The following is a 21,000-nucleotide window of genomic DNA, read 5'->3' as shown; positions in this document are numbered from 1 at the left end:
TCCCCAGCCCCTAATACATAATTAATGGAATAATTATGTATCATTTATCAATGCAAGCTTATTATCCAGCCATATTAGAATGTGGATGAATCAGGAAGACGTCAAAAAAGCCATTTCTAATCTGTATTCAAGACCAGCAAGCACATGCTTTGTGCAGAAAAGAGAGTGTTCTCTCATTTTTGCCCTCATCTCTATCCACTGCTATCCAGTACTAAACACATTGGATAACAAGAAAGTTATGATTATGCAATTTACAAATTCATCAAAGTATTTCAGTTTATCTTGATATTTACCTTGCTTGCTCCTGCACTTATCACTTCAAATTTTTCCAAGTATGGTGTAAGGTTTAATTTCAAAATTTTTCTCAATGTTGTTCCAGAGTCTGGAGTCAAGTCATAGCCAACAATTTCTGACATCTGTTTCCAGTGACGAGCTCTCATTCCTGGATTGCATAGAATGGAGACAGTAGGAATATACTCCTAATGGTAAAAATATAAACAATAATGTCATTTGACTCCCATACACGTATATTCTATAGACAGCCCTTAATAGTATGAAATATATATTTCTTCAAATTATTTAATCTATTTACAGGAATACAATTAAAGTCTCAATTACATTTTGAGGAAGAGGAAAACTAACAAAATGATTCTAAAGTTCATCAGATGAAATAAATACACTTTTACATTTAAAGATAAAAAATTTATTTTAAAAGTTAACCTGAAAATAAGCATGTAAAAATAGCCAAGAAAATTATAAAAGTTATACAGAATGAGAGGTAAATGTTCTATAAAAATGTATATGTTAAGGGCTGGAATTGTGGCTCAGCAGTAGAGCACTCACTTGGCAAGTGTGAGGCCCTGGGTTCGATTCTCAGCACCACGTATAAATAAATGAATAAAATAAAGGGCCTTCCTTCACCAAAGAAAATTTTTAAAAAATTTATCTGATAAAAGTATAGTAACTAAAGCTATAGCATTATTTTAGAAATTTTAAGTTGTTATATATACTATATGTAGAAACATATGTTACAATATTAAAATATAACACACACACACACACACACACACACACACACACACATGAAGGGGGAAAAAGCCTTATCAAAATGCCAAAATGTAGCAACGTTTTAATTTCTTCTGAGTGAGATCAAGAGTTTTTAACCATCATCTTACATTTTTCTGTAATATCTGCTTTTAAGTACTGCTTAAAATAATATAAATTTTAAAGTTTTTTTAAAATAAAAATAATATATTCAACAACACATTTGTCATTCTTGATATCAACAGAACATTTTTCTTAAAATCAGGTACAAAATAAGCATACCAATTGTTACTACTTCTAATCAACATGTATTCAGTGTTTCAGCCAGTCCAAAAATTTACATAAATAAAAGATATGGGGATTAAAAACCAAAACCATTATGCTTCACAGATTGCTGTCTATGTATAGTTTCTGGACATTAAATTAACATAAAGAAATTAAATAAAATTTCTACATACTAGTCACAGCTAAAAACATAAAAAGATCAATTTATAATAGTAATAACAAAATAAAGTATACTGGGATAATCAAATTAAAGCTCTGCAAAGCTATTTGGGAGAAACCATATAACTTTAATCAATAATGTTATTGAAAATCTAAATAATAAAGATAAATATAATAAGATACAAATAAATCTAAATGATAGAGATTCACATAAGTGACAAAGGTCATTGTCCAGAATATATTATAAAAATCCAAAATATTAACAATAAAAACAGAAACAACCAACCACACAAGTGGAGTCCAAAGGTATAATTGAGGATTATGCAGAAGAAGAAATATGAAAGTCAAATTGAATGTAAATTCTATGGTGGTAGGAATTTTTGTTCTTCTTACTGGTATGTCTAAATGAAGCACACAGAACACTACCAGTTATATCACTGTCAACCAATAAGAATTTGTTTAATAAATAAAATTTGAAGCTAAGTTACATTTTATTAGAAATCAGGGAAATATAAATTAAAACCTTATTAACATAATTTTGTATTTACTAGAGTAGCAAAAAATCATGACATCTGATGATATGAGAATATGGGACTGGTAGGAATTTAAACTGAGGAATAATTTGAAATTTTCTGACAAAACTGAACAACCATATATTTTAATATTCAGAAGTCTCACTACTAGGCATATGCCTTTCTTAGAAAAACTCTTGCCAATATACACTAGGACACAAGACTATAAGTTAACAGTATTATAGGTACATGAAAATGTGCTTAACATCACTAATAAACAGGGAAACACAAATTAAAATTACAGTGAGATCTCATCTGTGTTAACCAGCTTTCCATTACTGTGACAAAATGCCTAAGAAAACAAGTATTGATAATAGCAAAAAGGAAATATACCATATGACTAGGAAAATTAATAAATTAAGTAAGAAATATTCTATAGTAGTTGAAAAGAAAGGAAATATAATTTTGAATTGAGTATGGTGATATATACCTGTATTCCCAGCTACTCAGGTGACTAAGGCAGGAGAATAGCAAGTTCAAGCCAACCTGGGCAACTCAAAAGACTGCCTCAAAATAAAAAGAGTTGAGGATGAAGCTCAGTGGTACAGTGCTTGCCTAATGTCTGTGAGGCTCTGAATTCAACCCCTAGTATATACTGGGAAAAAACACAGTGTTCCATTTTTTAAAAAATCAATTTATACAAAACTGCTTATGGATGGCATATTTATTAAATTCAAATTTGGGGCTGGGGCTGGAGCTCAGCAGTAGAGTGCTTGCCTTGCACGTGTAAGGCCCTGGGTTCAATTCTCACACCATATAAAAATAAATAAACAAAATAAAGGTATTATGTCCATCTACAACACATATATATATATTAAAAATTCAAATTTGATTAAAACAAAAAAGCAAAGGAATTTGAAACATAAAACTTATGATACATTTAACTTTAAGAGGAATTAAAGGGATAAAATAGGGAAGAAATCACAGAAAGAAAACAACAGTATTAGTAACCTGAGTCTAAAGAAGAGGAAAGGATTCATGGGTGCTCATTTTCTTACTGTACTTCATAACTTAAACACATTAAATATATACTGTGTTAAGGGGCAAAGATAAGTAAGAAATGGTTCTTGCACATCAAGGAGAATAAAATATAGTGAGAAAAATAGATTTTGGACAACTACTCCAAAGGTGGTAGAACAAAGAAATCATTTAAAAATTTTTAATGTATAAGATATATAAGATAATATAAGATAATACAAGTGTTGAGAAGAAAGAGTGCTTATTTGTCCCTCTTCCCAATCCAAAGCCTTAAAAATCACACTGTTATTCTGATCTACCTCCTTAAAATAAAATGCACCTTACCTGTTCTCCAAATGAAAAAAATTAATTGCTTCAGGCCCTATTTTCTCACAGGATACTGATATCCTCTACTTAGGAATTTCTTTATTCTATGAATCAAACATTATTATTTTATGTACATATGTAACTATATTACCAGTGGGGTTCTACATTATGTATAACCAGAAAAATAAGAAATTATACTCCATTATATATGACATATCACAGTGCATTATATTACTGTCTCATATAACTAACTAAAACAAATTTTAAAAATTTTTTAAATGATTTCTTTGTTCTACCACCTTTGGAGTAGTTGTGCAAAATCTATTTTTCTCACTATATTTTATTCTCCTTGATGTGCAAGAACCATTTCTTACTTATCCTTGCCCCTTAACACATAAAAAATACTCCTCTCAGTAATGGTCAAATATTTTCTGAATTTAATTTTATTTTATTTGTATCAATTCTATACTGCAAACAATGTTCAATTTCACTAATGAAATTATTAGATATGGTTGAAAGTCAATTTGAGAGACCTGGGCAAAAACTAAAAACAACAATAACAAAAAACCCATACTACATTATTAGACCTTATTTAATGTCAATATCCAAGCCAAGTTGGCAAAAGAATTAAAGAATTAAAACCAAGAATCAACAAATGGGATGGATTCAAACTAAAAAGTTTTTTTCTCAGCAAAAGAAATAATCAGTGAGGTGAACAGGGAGCCTACATCCTGGGAGAAAATTTTTACCCCCTCACACATCAGATAGAGCACTAATCTCTAGGGTATATAAAGAACTCAACAAGCTAAGCACCAAAAAAACAAATAATCCAATCAAAAATGGGCCAAGGACCTGAACAGACACTTCTCAGAAGAGGATATACAATCAATCAACAAATATATGAAAAAATGCTCACCATCTCTAGCAATCAGAGTAATGCAAATCAAAACTAATATATCATCTCACTCCAGTCAGAATGGCAGCTATTATGAAGGCAAACAATAACAAGTGTTGGCGAGGATGTGGGGAAAAAGGTACACTCATATATTGCTGGTGGGACTGCAAATTGGTGCAGCCAATTTGGAAAGCAGAATGGAGATTCCTTAGAATACTGGGAATGGAACCACCATTTGACTCAGCTATTCCTCCTCTCAGACTATACCCAAAGGACTTAAAAACAGCATACTACAGGGACACAGCCACATCAATGTTTATAGCAGCACAATTAACAATAGCTAAACTATGAAGCCAACTAGATGTCCTTCAGTGAATGAATGGGTAAAAAAAATGTGGCATTTATACACAATGGAATATTACTCAGCACTAAAAAAGAACAAAATCATGGCATTTTGCAGGTAAATGGAAGATAATGCTAAGTGAAGTTAGCCAATCCCAGAAAAACAAATGCCAAATGTTTTCTCTATTATAAGGGGGGTGACTCATAGTGGGGTAGGGAGGGAGAGCATGGGAGAATTAGATTAAATCTAGATAGGGAAGAGGGGTGGAAGGGAAAGGGAAGAGGAAGGGGATTAGCAAGGATGGTGGAATGTGATGGTCATCATTATACAAAATACATGTATGAAGATTTGAATTTGGGGCCAACATACCTTATATACAAACAGAGATATGAAAAATTGTGTGTATATATATATATATATATATATATATATATATATATATATAGAGAGAGAGAGAGAGAGAGAGAGAGAGAGAGACAGACAGACAGAATTATAATACAAAAAAAATCAAGTACATGTATAATGGCATAAATTGGCATGAACATACTTTATATACAGAGATAGAAAAAAAATGTGCTCTCTATGTGTAAAAGGATTGTAATGCATTCCACTGTTGTCGTGTATTTAAACAAATAAATAAGAAAATCTTAAACAATTTTGTTTTAAAAAATGAGAACTATACCTGGTTGCAGTGGCACACTCCTTTAATCTCAGTGACTTGGGAGGCTGAGACAGGAGAATTCCATTTGAGACCAGCCTTAACAATTTAACAAGGCTGTAAGCAACTTAGTGAGACACTATCTCAAAATGAAAGAATAAAAATGACTGCCTCAGTGGTTAAGTGCCTCTGAGTTCAATATCTGATTGAAAGAGAGAGAGAACTATATCACTCCTCAGTATTTATTCTAAAGAATGAAAGTCATCATACTATAGTGATAAATGTACATCCCACATTTAGAGCAGCACAATTCACAGTAGCCAAACTATGGAACCATCCTAGGTGTCCATCAATAGATGAATAAATAAAGAAAACGTGGTTTATATACCACAAATTATGTCATTTGCAGGAAAATGGATGGAATTAGAGACCATTATATCCAGGGAAATATGCCAACTAACAAGGTCAAAGGTCATATTTTTCTCCCATATATGGACACTAGAGAAGAAGGAAAAAAAAGAGGGGTGGGAGGAACAGAAATCGCATGAAGATGAAAACTGGCTAAATTATATTGGTACATTGTGTGCATGTGTGAATATCTAAAAAAAACAAATCCCATCATTATGTATAAGTATTATATACCAATTAAAAAATGTGGAAAAAAATGAGAACTAATGAGTAAGGTTGCAAGATACAAGATCAATACACAAAAATCAATTATATTTCTATGAGCTAATAATAAGCAATCCAAAATTAAAAGTAGGGAAAATTCTCACACATCATAATATCAAGAAGAATGAAATACTTATGAATAAATTTAATGAAAGAAGGGCAAGACTTAGCAGGACAAAATGGCAACACTTGTAATCCCAAACATTTGGGAAGCTGAGGTAGGAAGATGACAAGTTCAAGGCCAGCCTGGGTAATTTAACAAGACCTTGTCTCAAAGTAACAAAGTCTGTGGATATGGCTCACTGGTAGAGCATTCTTGGGCTCAATGTCCCAGTACTTCTAAAAATAAAGAATTAAAGTGGGCTGGGATTGTGGTTCAGTGGAAGAGCACTTGCCTAGCATATATAAGGCCCTGGGTTCAATCCTCAGCACCACATAAAAATAAATAAATAAAATATTGTGTCCAACTACATCTAAAAAATAAATATTAAAGATTAAAAAGTAAAAGACTTATAAGTAAAGAACTTCTACAATTCAATAAGAGACAAATAGCTCAATAAAATGGGCAAAGGATTTGAATAGGCATTTCTCCAAAGATGACACACAATTGACCAAAAAACACATGAAAAGATGTTCAACATGAGCCATCAGGTAAATGCAAATCAAAACCAGAATGTGATATAACTTCATACCCAGTAGGATGGCAATAATTAAAAAGATGAACAGTAACAAACATTGACTAGGATGTGGACAAATTGGAATCTTACACTTTGCTGGTGTTAATGTAAAATGGTATAGCCACTTTGTAAAACTGTCCAGCAGTTCTTCAAATGTTAAACATTAAATGACCATGTGACCCTGCAATTCCACACTGATATATATACTCAAAAAAAGTGAAACATATCCACATGTATTTTTGTGTTGTACACAAATATTCATAGCACTATTATTTGCAATAGCCAAAAAATAGAAATGCAAATGTCCATCAATTAATAAATGGATAAACAAGTTGTAGTATACCCACACAATGAAATATTATTAATCAATAGACACGAATAAAGTACTCAAACTTGCTATATGAATATACCCTGCAAACATGCTAAGTGGAAGAAGTAAGTCAAAAGGTCACATATGATTTCATTTATATAAAATTTGTTTTGTTTTGTTTTGTTTTTCTTTTTTTATTGGTTGTTCAAAACATTACAAAGCTGTTGACATATCATATTTCATACATTAGATTCAAGTGGGTTATGAACTCACATTTTTACCCCAAATACAGATTGCAGAATCACATCAGTTACACATCCTCATTTTTATATAATGCCATATTAGTAACTGTTGTATTCTGCTACGTTTCCTATCCTCTACTATCCCCCCTCCCCTCCCCTCCCATCTTCTCTCTCTACCCCATCTACTGTAATTCATTTCTCTCCTTGTTTTTTTCCCATTCCCCTCACAACCTCTTATATGTAATTTTGTATAACAAAAAGGGTCTCCTTCTGTTTCCATGCAATTTCCCTTTTCTCTCCCTTTCCTTCCCACCTCATGTCTCTGTTTAACTAATCTTTTCCTCCTGCTCTTCCTCCCTGCTCTGTACTTAGTTGCTCTCATTATATCAAAGAAGACATTTGGTATTTGTTTTTTAGGGATTGGCTAGCTTCACTTAGCATAATCTGCTCTAATGCCATCCATTTCCCTGCAAATTCCATGATTTTGTCATTTTTTAGTGCTGCATAATACTGCATGGTGTATATATGCCAAATTTTTTTTATTCATTCATCTATTGAAGGGCATCTGGGTTGGTTCCACAGTCTAGCAATTGTGAATTGTGCTGCTATGAACATTGATGTGGCAGTATCCCTGTAGCATGCTCTTTGAAGGTCTTCAGGGAATAGTCCAAGAAGGGCAATAGCTGGGTCAAATGGTGGTTCCATTCCAAGCTTTCCCAGTAATCTCCAAACTGCTTTCCAAATTGGCCGCACCAATTTGCAGTCCCACCAGCAATGTACAAGTGTACCCTTTTCTCCACATCCTCGCCAGCACTTGTTGTTTGACTTCAGAATGGCTGCCAATCTTACTGGAGTGAGATGGTATCTTAGGGTGGTTTTGATTTGCATTTCTCTGACTGCTAGAGATGGTGAGCATTTTTTCATGTACTTGTTGATTGATTATATGTCCTCCTCTGAGAAGTGTCTGTTCAGGTCCTTGGCCCATTTGTTGATTGGGTTATTTGTTATCTTATTGTCTAATTTTTTGAGTTCTTTGTATACTCTAGATATTAGGGCTCTATCTAAAGTGTGAGGAGTAAAAATTTGTTCCCATGATGTAGGCTCCCTATTTACCTCTCTTATTGTTTCTCTTGCTGAGAAAAAACTTTTTAGTTTAAGTAAGTCCCATTTGTTGATTCTTGTCATTAACTCTTGTGCTATGGGTGTCCTATTAAGGAATTTGGAGCCCGACCCCACAATATGTAGATCAGAGCCAACTTTTTCTTCTATCAGATGCAGAGTCTCTTTGATATCAAGCTCCTTGATCCATTTTGAGTAAACTTTTGTGCATGGCGAGAGAAAGGGATTCAGTTTTATTTTGTTGCATATGGATTTCCAGTTTTCCCAACACCATTTGTTGAAGATGCTATCCTTCCTCCATTGCATGCTTTTAGCCCCTTTATCAAATATAAGATAGTTGTAACTTTGTGGATGAGTCTCTGTGTCCTGTATTCTGTACCATTGGTCCACCCGCCTGTTTTGGTACCAGTACCATGGTGTTTTTGTCACTATTGCTCTGTAATATAGTTTGAAATCTGGTATCGCTATACCACCTGATTCACACTTCCTGCTTAGAATTGCTTTTGCTATTCTGGGTCTTTTATTTTTCCATATGAATTTCATGATTGCTTTATCTATTTCTACAAGAAATTCCATTGGGATTTTGATTGGCATTGCATTAAACCTATAGAGAACTTCTGGTAATATTGCCATTTTGATAATGTTAGTTCTGCCTATCCATGAACAGGGTATATTTTTCCATCTTCTAAGATCCTCTTCTATTTCTCTCTTTAGGGTTCTGCAGTTTTCATTTTATAAGTCTTTCACCTCTTTTGTTAGGTTGATTCCCAAGTATTTTATTTTTTTGAGGATATTGTGAATGGAGTGTTTTTCCTCATTTCCGTTTCAGAAGTTTTGTCGCTGATATACAGAAATGCCTTTGATTTATGCGTGTTGATTTTATATCCTGCCACTTTGCTGAATTCATTTATTAGTTCTAGTAGTTTCTTTGTAGACCCTTTTGGGTCTTCTGGGTATAGAATCATGTCTTCCGCAAATAGTGATAATTTAAGTTCTTCTTTTCCTATTTTTATGCCTTTAATTTCCTTCGTCTGTCTAATTGCTCTGGCCAGTGTTTCGAGAACTATATTGAATAGAAGTGGTGACAGAGGGCATCCCTGTCTTGTTCCAGATTTTAGAGGGAATGCCTTCAATTTTTCTCCATTCAGAATGATGCTAGCCTGAGGCTTAGCATAGATAGCTTTTACAATGTCAAGGTAAGTTCCTGTTATCCCTAGTTTTTCTAATGTTTCGAACATAAAGGGATTCTGTACTTTGTCGAATGCTTTTTTCTGCATCTATCGAGATGATCATATGGTTCTTATCTTTAAGTCTATTGATGTGGTGAATAACATTTATTGATTTCCGTATATTGAACCAATCTTGCATCCCAGGGATGAATCCTACTTGATCATGGTGCACAATTTTTTTGATGTGTTTTTTTATTCGATTCACCAGAATTTTATTGAGGATTTTTGCATCTAGGTTCATCAGAGATATTGGCCTTTAGTTTTCTTTCTTTGAGGTATCTTTGTCTGGTTTCGGAATCAGGGTGATGTTGGCCTCATAGAATGAATTTGGAAGAGCTCCCTCTTTTTCTATTTCCTGAAATAACTTGAAAAGCATTGGTATTAATTCTTCTTTAAAGGTTTTGTAAAACTCCGCTGTATACCCATCCGGTCCTGGGCTTTTCTTGGTTGGTAGTGTTTTGATGGCTTCTTCAATTTCATCCATTGATATTGGTCTGTTCAAATTGTGTGTATCCTCCTGACTCAGTCTGGGCAGATCATATGACTTAAGAAATTTATTGATGTCTTCACTATCTTCTATTTTATTGGAATATAGGTTTTCAAAATAATTTCTAATTGTCTTCTGTATTTCTGTAGCATCTGTTGTGATATTGCCTTTTTCATCCCGTATGTTAGTAATTTGAATTCTCTCTCTTCTTCTGTTCATTAGCATGGTTAAGGGTCTGTCGATCTTATTTATTTTTTCGAAGAACCAACTCTTAGTTTTGTAAATTTTTTCAATAGTTTCTTTTGTTTACATTTCGTTGATCTCCGCTTTGATTTTAATTATTTCTTGCCTTCTGCTACATTTGCTGTTGTTTTGCTCTTCCTTTTCTAGGGCTTTGAGATGAAGTGTGAGCTCATTGATTTGTTGGGTTTTTCTTTTTTTGAGGAATGACCTCCAGGCAATGAATTTCCCTCTTAAAACTGCTTTCATTGTGTCCCATAGATTCCGATATGTTGTGTCTGTATTTTCATTTATCTCTAAGAATTTTTGATTTCCTCCTTTATGTCTTCTGTAACCCATTGATCATTCAGTAACATATTGTTCATTTTCCATGTGATGTAGGATTTTTCCTTCCTTCTTTTATCATTGATTTCCAGTTTCATTCCATTATGATCAGATAAAATGCATGGTATTATCTCCACCCCTTTATATTTACTGAGGGTTGCCCTATGGCATAATATATGGTCTATTTTTGAGAAGGATCCATGTGCTGCTGAAAAAAAAGTATATCCACTTGATGATGGTTGATATATTCTACATATGTCAGTTAAGTCTAGGTTATTGATTGTGATATTGAGTTCTATAGTTTCTTTATTCAACTTTTGTTTGGAGGATCTGTCCAATGGTGAGAGAGGTGTGTTGTAGTAGTCACCCATAATTATTGTGTTGTGGTCTATTTGATTCTTGAACTTGAGGAGAGTTTGTTTTATGAACGTCGCAGCACCCTTATTTGGTGCATAAATATTGATAATTGTTATGTCTTGTTGGTGAATGGTTCCTTTTAACAGTATATAATGTCCTTCCCTTATCCCTTTTGATTAACTTAGTTTTGAAGTCGATTTGATTCGATACAAAGATGGCCACCCCTGCTTGCTTACGAGGACCGTGTGCGTGGTATATTTTTTCCCAACCTTTCACCTTCAGCCTGTGTATTTCTTTTCCAATCAGATGTGTCTCCTGGAGGCAGCATATTGTTGGATTTGTTTTTTTTAATCCATGTTACCAGCCTATGTCGCATTATTGGAGAATTTAGCCATTAACGTTTAGAGTTACTATTGATATATGGTTTGTACCTCCAGCCATGATTGATTATTTATCTTTTTTTTAAATTTAGTTTGTTTCTCCATGATTAACTTTCCCCCCACCTTCTGTCTTTACTGAGGTACTTCCCACTGTTGGTTTTGGTTACTGTTTTTCATTTCTTCCTCGTGTAGTGTTTTGCACAAGATGCTTTGCAATGCTGGTTTTCTGGCTGCAAATTCTTTTAACTTTTGTTTATCATGAAAGATTTTTATTTCGTTGTCGTACCTGAAGCTTAATTTTGCTGGATACAGAATTCTTGGTTGGCATCCATTGTCTTTCAGTGTTTGAAATACGTTGTTCCAGGATCTTCTCCCTTTCAGTGTCTGTGATGAAAAATCCGTTGTTAACCTTATTGGTTTACCGCTGAATGTAATCTGCCTCCTTTCTCTTGTAGCTTTCAATATTTTCTCTTTGTTCTGTATATTGGATATCTTCATAACAATGTGTCTTGTTGTTGGTCTACTGTGATTTTGTATGCTTGGAGTCCTGTATGCATCTACAATTTGTATATCTGTTTCCTTTTTTATTTCTGGAAAGTTTTCTATAATTATTTCATTCAGCAGGTTGCTCATTCCCTTGGTTTGAACCTCTATACCTTCCTCTATCCCAATGACTCTTAAGTTTGTTTTTCTTATGTTATCCCATATCTCTTGGATGTTTTTCTCGTGATTTTTAACCAGCCTTTCTGAGTTGGCTAGACTCTTTACAAGATGATATATTTTGTCTTCATTATCTGACGTTCTGGCTTCTACTTGCTCCACTCTGTTAGTGATACTCTCAATTGAGTTTTTAATTTGGTTTATAGTTTCCTTCATTTCTAGAATTATTGATTTTTTTATAATCTCTATCTCCTGATAAAGATGCTTATTTGCTTCTTTTATCTGTTTATGTAATTCATTTTCAATGTGTTCTTTCACTGTTTGAATTTGCTGTCTCATTTCCTCTTTCAGATTCCATTCCATCTGTCTAAGGTATTTCTTGAGTTCCTTATTTGACCATTTTTCTGATGCCTCTAGGTCCTCCTGAATATTTAGGCTGTACTGCATTGTTTGTACTCCATTTCTTCCTTGCTTTTTTATGCTGCTTACGTTACTTCTTGTTCTGTTTGACTGCTGAGTTACTGTTTACTCCTATAAATTTATTTGATGCTTGGGAGGAAAGGTATTGGAAGGGAAGGGAAGAAGTCACTAAAGAGAATGAGAGTAAGCAGGTAGAATTCAAGGAAGGGGGGAATAAGGAAATTGAAAAGAAATGAAAAGACAAAATAAAAAAATAGAAAAGAAAAAAAGAAAAAAATTTTTAAAAAATAATAAAAAAAATTTAAAATTAAAATTAAAAAAAATATTTTAAAATATAAAAAAATGAAAATAAAAAAATAAATAAAAAAAATTTAATAAATGCAGTCTTAGAGTTTGATTAACTTCTCTTCCAGTAGGTGGAGCTGTGCCCACCGGGCCAAGCTTCTCCTCTCAATACGCGGGAACCAATCACTGTGCAGCAGCTCCTCCTCCCAGACTGGGCGGATCTCCAATCCTGAGTGACTAGGGCCTTCTCTTGTGTCTAGTCACTTCCCCATTTTTCCTCAAGCCAGGCCCCTCTCACCAGTGACGCTCACCACAATACTGGCTACACGCCAGGTCTGCTGCTCCCGGGAGCCCTGTTTTCATGAACGACTGGGCACACTCTCCCTGTTTGCCATTCCCTCAGACCCTAAGTTTGTGGAGCTTGGGGCTGAGAACCCTCAGCGAATTTTGCTTGCCCTCTGGTAGCCACGCCCCGGTAGCTGGTGCAAGAGACCTCAGTTGTCAGCACTGGTGGGAGCGGTAGCCGGGGGTTCCGTGCTGTGGGTCCCGCGCCACTCCTGATTCCCTCGGTCTGACTATCACGCTCACGGGAGAGCTGCGAGGGGCCTTTACGGGAGAGCTGGGAGGGTACCTTAAGGTTTCCCCGCTGTGTGGAGAGGGAGGGCTAGGGGGTTACACACCTGTCACCACCGGTTTCAATGAAGTTATCTCTTCCGCCGCATTCTGGTGACATCAGTTCTCTGCCATGGTGGTATCCCATTCAAATGGTGACAGTTTGTTCCCTTTGCCAGGTGACCAATGCAACTGGTGGGTCCTGACTGGCTCCCCCAAGCCCCGTCTCAATCCTGTGGCCATTGCGTATGAAGGCTAGGTTGGTACTAACCTCCACAGGTTCAGAAGGGCCAACCAGTTATTTCAGCAGGATTGTTTAGTGCTGAGTCACAGCGGTTTGTCTGCGAGACGCAGGCGAATAGGAGCTTGAATTCAGCTGATCCAGGCTCGGTGTGTTTTCTGAGAGGCCCAGACTGTTCGCTCCAGATCCACGTCAGCTCAGCATTGCCTAGTGATCCTGAGCAAACAGCATTTAGATGGTTTATGACTCCCTATGCACGGGCAGCTGAAGAGGTCAGAGACTTGATCTGTCCACGCCCGCTGCCATGTTGGATCTCATTTATATAAAATTATAGAATAAACAAAATCATAGAGAAAGTGGATTAGTAGCTGCCATGGCCAAGGAGGAGGAAGGAATAGAGAGTAACTGCTAACATTCGTTGGTTTAGTTTTTAGAACAATGAAGATGTTCAACAAGTAGATGACAGTGATGGCTGCACAACACTGTGACCTTTTTAAAAACCAGTGACTACATATTTTAAGAAGGTGGATTTTAGGGTATGTGAATTATATCACAATAAAGCCATTATAAAAAAATACTAGCCAAGGGCTGGGGATGTGGCTCAAGCGGTAGCGCGTTCGCCTGGCATGCGTGCGGCCCGGGTTCGATCCTCAGCACCACATACAAACAAAGATGTTGTGTCCGCCAAAAACTAAAAAATAAATATTAAAATTCTCTCTCTCTCTCTCTCTCTCTCTCTCTCTCTCTCTCTCTCCCTCCCTCCCTCCCTCCCTCCCTCCCTCCCTCTCTCTCTCTCTCACTAAAAAAAAAAAATACTAGCCAATAAAAAAGAAAAACAGGGGCTCAGGATGTGGCTCAAGTAGTAGTGCGCTGGCCTGACATGCATGAGGTACTGGGTTCGATCCTTGCACCACATAAAAGAAAATAAAGAGATTGTGTCCACCTAAAACTAAGAAATAAATATTTTTTAAAAAAGAAAAGAGAAAAAAACAGCAAACTACTGGTAAAATTGCAATGATAAGTATGTAACAATTTTTTCAAACATGAAAGCAGTCAACAAACCTTACCCTATTTCAATTTTCCTTCTATCATTGAGTGCTACATAGCACACACTAGGATACTAGTACCAAATTTTTAAATTTTCAACAGGTGTTACCAAAATTTATTTAAAACCTGGGGCATCGTAGGAAGTAGTGGTTGTCCTTATGATTAAAGACTTCTCTATTCAATTCACTGTTTACTATTTACTAAAGGTCACAGACTATACAATTACATGTTTACTTTTGTCTGGCAAAGATGCAAAAAATTTCTGTCAATTATAAAAGATACCTCCAGATGTTATATTTCATTACCCTATATGACATTACTTGCTTTTGTGTCAATACTAGCAATTTTTATTTAATATTCAGTTATTAAATTATCTATAAATACTTATCTCTTCAAATGCTTTTTGAACTAGCCTTATCAACTTCTAGATTCTCTCAAAATATTAGACACATCTCATTTTTGTATGAGTTATGTTTCTATTTCATGTAAATAATAATTTAATAAACTTTTAAAATTGGAGGACTATAAGCTAGTAACTTTATTTTTTAGTTGTAGATGGACATAATACCTTTATTTTATTATTTTTATGTGGTGCTGAGGATGAAACCTAGTGCCTCATACATCTGAGGCAAGCACTCTGCCACTGAGCCACAATTCCAACCCTATTTTATTTATTTTTATGTGGTGCTGAGGATTATACCTAGTGCTTCACATGTGCTAGGCCAGCACTCTACCACTGAGCTACAACCCCAACCCCATTAGTAAACTTTTTATTTTGCTTGATAAGAACATTAAATTTTTGTTTTTAGTTCAAATTCATTCCCTTTTTATACAATGTCCAAGTGACCCTTACATGATTTGCTATTCAATAAAAGAAAACTTGTTCAAATAAGGTAACATAAGAATTTTCCAGGTAACTGTTTATAATCCAGAAGCAATATCAATAAATCCTTAGGAAGCCGATCCATGGACTTTACATTTTGTCAAGGACCAGTTGCTCTGGATTGAAGATTCCTAGTTCTTTTAATGTTGGTCTAACTCTGGATGACATACGGAGTAGATTTTCTTATGAGCTTTGTCCTTAACAAGCTCTAGGATGTGAACAGCACTAGCAAATCATTCAACCATCTGCATCAATGATTTGGAAGGTTCACTCCCTTTGTATACTTGTAGCTAGTTGTTATAGTCTTTTATATTTATCAAGTATTCTTACATGAAGGGACAGATTTCAATGGCTTTAACAGGAAAGAAATAAAAAACAGATTTCATAATAAAATCAAGTTTTCTGGATTCAGCTTTGATTCTGCTTCCAAATATGTTAATTTCTCTTCATTAGTACTTAATGATGAGAATAGTTCTACCAGGTATTTCTTGAGTTATTCTTAAGACTCAGTGTCTATTGGTTAACAACTTCTAGAATAAAACCCTTTTTTTTCCTCCTAAGTATTTTTGCAAACACTAAGAATTGCAAATGTATTCATCCTGAAAAAAAAATAGTTAAAATGTTATTCAAAATTTGGATTATACTGAATTAATGATAGACTGCTTCATTTTGTTTTTGCTATTGTTTGGGTAAGTGGCCCTCCAAAGGCCCATGTGTTTTGTTCCCAGCCTGTAGTGCTATTGGTAGATGATAGAACCTTTAAGATGTAGGGCCTGGTTGAAAGTTAGTCCCTGGCTCATAGTTTGTTCTCTCTCTCTTCCTTCCTCCTTCTCCCCCTCCCTCCACCTTCTCTCCTCCTCTCTTCTTTCTCTCTCTCCCTTCCTCCTCCCTCTCACTGCTTTCCAGACACAAAGCAAGAAGTTTGTTCTGCCTGCTTCACCAATGACCCAAAAGCAATGGGGTCAACCAACTATTAACTGAAACCTCTGAAACTATGAACCAAAATAAACCTTAATCGTTTTAAGTTGATTATATCAGATATTTTGTTACAGTAATGAAAGCTAACAGTTTTATTATAGTAAATTATAAACAGTTGCAAAATCTTCCTGTTTTCCAGCTACTGATTTGATGTCATGTTCAGAAGGCAATATGTCATATAGGTCTGAGCAATCATCTTCTGCCTTTCTTGGGCCAAAGAAACCCTTTTGCCAACATGTTGCCTCATATGGCTTTATATGTATGTTTCCTTCAGTCGACTCCAATGGAACTACTATTCACCACTTAATCAGTCTTTTCTATACACCACCCTTGACAGTGCTAATTCATGATGAGAGACTGGAATATGAAACTGAGACACTAAAATGTCAAACACACAATAAATTTTAATTGAAAATATGAGAGGGGTTGGGCACCAGGGCCCATACCTACAATCCCAGCATCTTAGGAGGCTTAGGCAGGAGGATTGTAAGTTCAAAAGCAGCCTCATCAACTCACCCAGGTCCTAAGCAACTTAGCAAGACTTGTTTCTAAACAACAACAACAACAAAATGTAAATAAGGTTGGGAATATGGCTCAGTGATCAAGGACCCTGAGTTCAGTCTCTGGTTTAAAAAAAAATCCCAAGAGGGGGAAAATGTCCCTTCACCACTTCCTCCCAAAAGTGATCCCTCATTTCTCATAATATCCATGTCCAGAATAGAAGACAGGATTGAGTCAGAGCTTGACCAAGAGGTTGATGCAGAAAAGAAACTTTGAAAATCTTACTGTTTTCTGATTATTTATCCTCAATGCCATCCTCAGTGTATTCCTTTGATTACAATAGAGATGCAATCCACTGATCAAAGAAGGTAGGGAATCTGGGCATGCTGGCTTACACCTGTAATCCCAGTGGCTTGGGAGGCTGAGACAGGAGGATCTCAAGTTCAAAGCCAGCCTCAGCAAGAGTGAGGCACTAAGCAACTCAGTGAGACACTTTCTCTAATAAAAATACAAAATTGGGCTAGGGATGTGGCTCAGTGGTTTAGTGCCCTTGAGTTCAATTCCCAGTACCAACCCTCACCCCCAGCAAAAAAAAAAAGAAGGTAGAGAAATAGGGGCAGAAGAAAGACACTATTAGCTTGCGTTCAAAGTGAGATGAGGCAAAAATAAATACCTCAAGTATCTATCCTGGAGCCTAAAGAAGTGAGCATAATCAGGTCTCTTTATTTCCTCTTTTCTCTAATATCAATGTCATTCTCTCAAGCCAGCCCTATGGCTGGCTACAGGGATCTCACAACTCATACCTTCACAACTTATAAAGAAAAAGAGGCTCCTTTTAAAGAGTCAGTTCAAAAATTCCAAAGAGAACTCTGACCCAGTTTGGGTTTCAGGCTTATCCCTGAACCATTTATTATGGCCAGAGAGATGATTAGAATTAATCTTGAGTTACATGACTGCTGAGGATAAGACTGGCTAGATGCTGACCAAACCCATTTTACACATAACTACGTAAAATCAGAGGATGGATTTTATTTATTTTATATAATATGCAACACAAAGTTGAGAAGACATTATAATATTAAATGCCATATTAAATATGTTTATACCTTAAAAACCTTTATCTGCTCCATTACTGTAGAGCACATGATGATTGTAGGATTATCTTTTGGTTCTTCTTCAGGTTTCTCTTCTATCAGAGATCGTTTCCTTGCTGCCTTTCTTTTTTCTTGTAATTCTTTCTTTTGCTTCATTTGGAAAAATTTCAATGTCTTAAAAATCTCCCGGGAAAATTCTTCTACATCAGCTTCCATGCTTTCTCCATTGAGGTCCAAAAACCCTCCATCCATCCAGCTGAATTGAAAAAGAAAAAAATACTATTAAACTTAGACTTGGATCATGAGAGGCCTTAGACAGCCTTTAGGTTAGATCCCTCATTTGGGTTTTTTTTTTTTTTTGGATGTTGATTGACCTTTATTTTATTCATTTATTTATATGTGGTGCTGAGAATCGAACCCAGTGTGTCACACATGCTGAGCAAGTGCTCTACCACTGAGCCACAAATCCAGCCTCTAGATCCCTCATTTTTAAAAATTCATTTTTACTGGGAATGGGTTGTAGCTCAGTGGTAGAATACTTGTCTAGCACATGTGAGCACTGAATTCAATCCTCAGCACCACATTAAATGCATTCATACATACATAAATGTGTTGTGCCCGTGTACAACTAAAACTATTTTTAAAAATTAATTTTTACTGGTACATTATAATTATACATAACAGTGAGATTCAATCTGATATATTTATACATGCACATAGCAAAATTTGGTCTGCTTTATTTCCCATACCTTTTCTCCTTCACCTTCTCCTTCTCCCAATTTCCTTTTACTACTCTACTGATCTCTCTTCTATTTTCATGAAGTCCCTTTTCTTTCCCTTTTTCTCTCATGAGAGAATACATACAACATTTGGCTATCTGAGTCTAGATTTCACTCAGTATGATATTCTCCAGTTTCAACCATTTTCCTGAAAATGACAATTTCATTTTTCTTTATGGCTAAGTAAAACTCAATTGCATTTATGTCACATTTTCTTTATGCATCCATCTGTTGATAGACACTTAGGCTGGTCCCTTCACACTTGGCTATTGTGAATAATTCTGCTATAATTAGAGATATACATGTGTCACTGTAGTATACTGACTTTAATTCTTTTGGATAAATATCAAGGAGTGGTATAGCTGGCTCATATACTGGTTCCATTTCTAGTCTTTTGAGAAACCTCTATATGGATCTCCATAGTGGTTGTATTTATAATTCCACCAACAGTATACAAGTTCCTTTACCCCTCACAACCTCACCAATGTTTATTATTGGTATTCTTGATGATTGCTCTTCTAAATGGAGACAAAATCTCACTTTGCATTCCTTGATTGCTAAGATGTTGAATATTTTTTTCAAATATTTGTTGGCCATTTGTATATCTTCTTTTGAGAAACGTCAGTTGTTTAATTCATTTATGCATTTATTGATTGGGTTTTATTTGTATTTTTGTGTATGTTAAGTTTTTTGAATTCTTTATGTATTTTGGATATGAATCCTCTGTCAGAAAAGTAGCTGGCAAAGATTTTCTCCTGATCTGTATGCTCTTTCTTCATATTCTCAATTACTTCCTTTGCTGTACAGAAGCCTTTTAACTTGACATACCATTTATTAATTCTTGGTTTTATTTCCTGAGCTTTAGGGATCTTATTAAATAATAAGTTGATGCCTGTATCTATATGCCAGAGAGTTGATCCCCTCTGGCAATTGCATAGTTTCTTGTCTTATTTACAGGTTCTGATCCACTTTTAGTTGACTTTTTAAAAAATTTAGTTTTTTTAGTTGTAGTTAGACACAATATCTTTATTTTATTTATTCATATGTGATGCTTAGGATCGAACCCAGGGTCCCGCATGTGCTAGGTGGGCGCTCTGCCAGTGAGCCACAATTCCAGCCCTTAGTTGACTTTTATGTAAGGTGAAAGTTAGGGATCCAGTTTCATGCCATGTATAAATATTCATTTTTCCTAGTACTATTTGTTAAAAGTCTGTCTTTTTTTCAATATATGTTTTTGACACCTTTGTCAAGGATCAGATGACTGTATCCATGCAGGTTTGTTTCAATATCATCTAGTCTATTCCACTTTCTATATGTCTGTTTTTATGCCAGTGCCATTCAGTTTTCATTATTGTAACTCTGAAGTATAATTTGAAGTTAGGAACAACACCTCTGGCATTGTTCTTATTGTTCTTATTATTCAGAATTGTCTTGGCTATTCTTTAAATTTATTCTTCCATATGAATTTTAGGACTATTTTTATAGGTCTGTGAAAAAATGTCATTAATATCTTACTGGAGATTACATTGAATCTATATATAACTTTTCGTAATTTTAATTTTAATTTTGACTTTAATGACTTTTGGCCATTTTAATAATATTAATTCTGCTTATCCTAGAACATAGGAGATCTTTCCATTTTCTAGTGTCTTCTTCAATTCTTCAGTGTTCTGTAATTTTCACATAGAGGAATTTTACCTCCTTGATTAGATTTATTTCTAGGTTGTTAAATTTTTGGAAGGTATGGGTGAATTGTGTTTTACTAACTTCTTTTTCAGCAGATTTATTATTAGAATATATAAAAGCTATTGATTTTTATATGTTAACTTTATATCCTGCCACTTTGTTGTATTTATTTAGTAATTCTAACACTCTGGTAGAATTTTTTAGGTCTTCTAAATAGGATCATTTCATCTGCAAATTGTGATAATTTGACTTCTTTCTTTCTTATTTGTACCCTTTTCTCAGTGGCAGGGGCTGGGGTCCTGGGGTTTGAATTCAGGGGCACTCGACCATTGAGCCACATCCCCAGCCCTATTTTATATGTTATTTAGAAACAGGGTCTCACTAAGTTGATTAGCACTTCACTTTTGCTGAGGCTAGCTTTGAACTTGCAATCCTCCTGTCTCAGCCTTCTGAACTGCTGGGATTATAGGCGTGTGCCACCACGCCCAGCTTGTACCCTTTTTTATTTCTTTCTCTTATTTTTCTGGTTGAAATTTT

General features: G+C 35.1%; 1 protein-coding gene across 1 annotated transcript in view; it reads right to left on the bottom strand.

Annotated features, from left to right (window-relative positions):
* The window catches only part of DNAH12 (dynein axonemal heavy chain 12), a 299,548-nt gene that overhangs the window by 217,260 nt on the left and 61,288 nt on the right, over positions 1-21,000 (bottom strand). Inside the window, exons 17-18 of the mRNA XM_081284134.1 lie at positions 18,011-18,254; positions 294-479 (exon numbers count right to left, since the gene is read on the bottom strand). Coding sequence (XP_081140260.1) covers positions 294-479; positions 18,011-18,254 — 430 coding nt within the window. The remainder of the gene's footprint in view (positions 1-293; positions 480-18,010; positions 18,255-21,000) is intronic.

This window comes from Spermophilus citellus, assembly GCF_964194105.1.
Source record: "Spermophilus citellus genome assembly, chromosome: 3".
In the NCBI taxonomy this organism is placed as follows: domain Eukaryota; kingdom Metazoa; phylum Chordata; class Mammalia; order Rodentia; family Sciuridae; genus Spermophilus; species Spermophilus citellus.
Note: the sequence above shows the minus strand (reverse complement) of the source record. Positions and strands in the feature narration are given on the sequence as shown.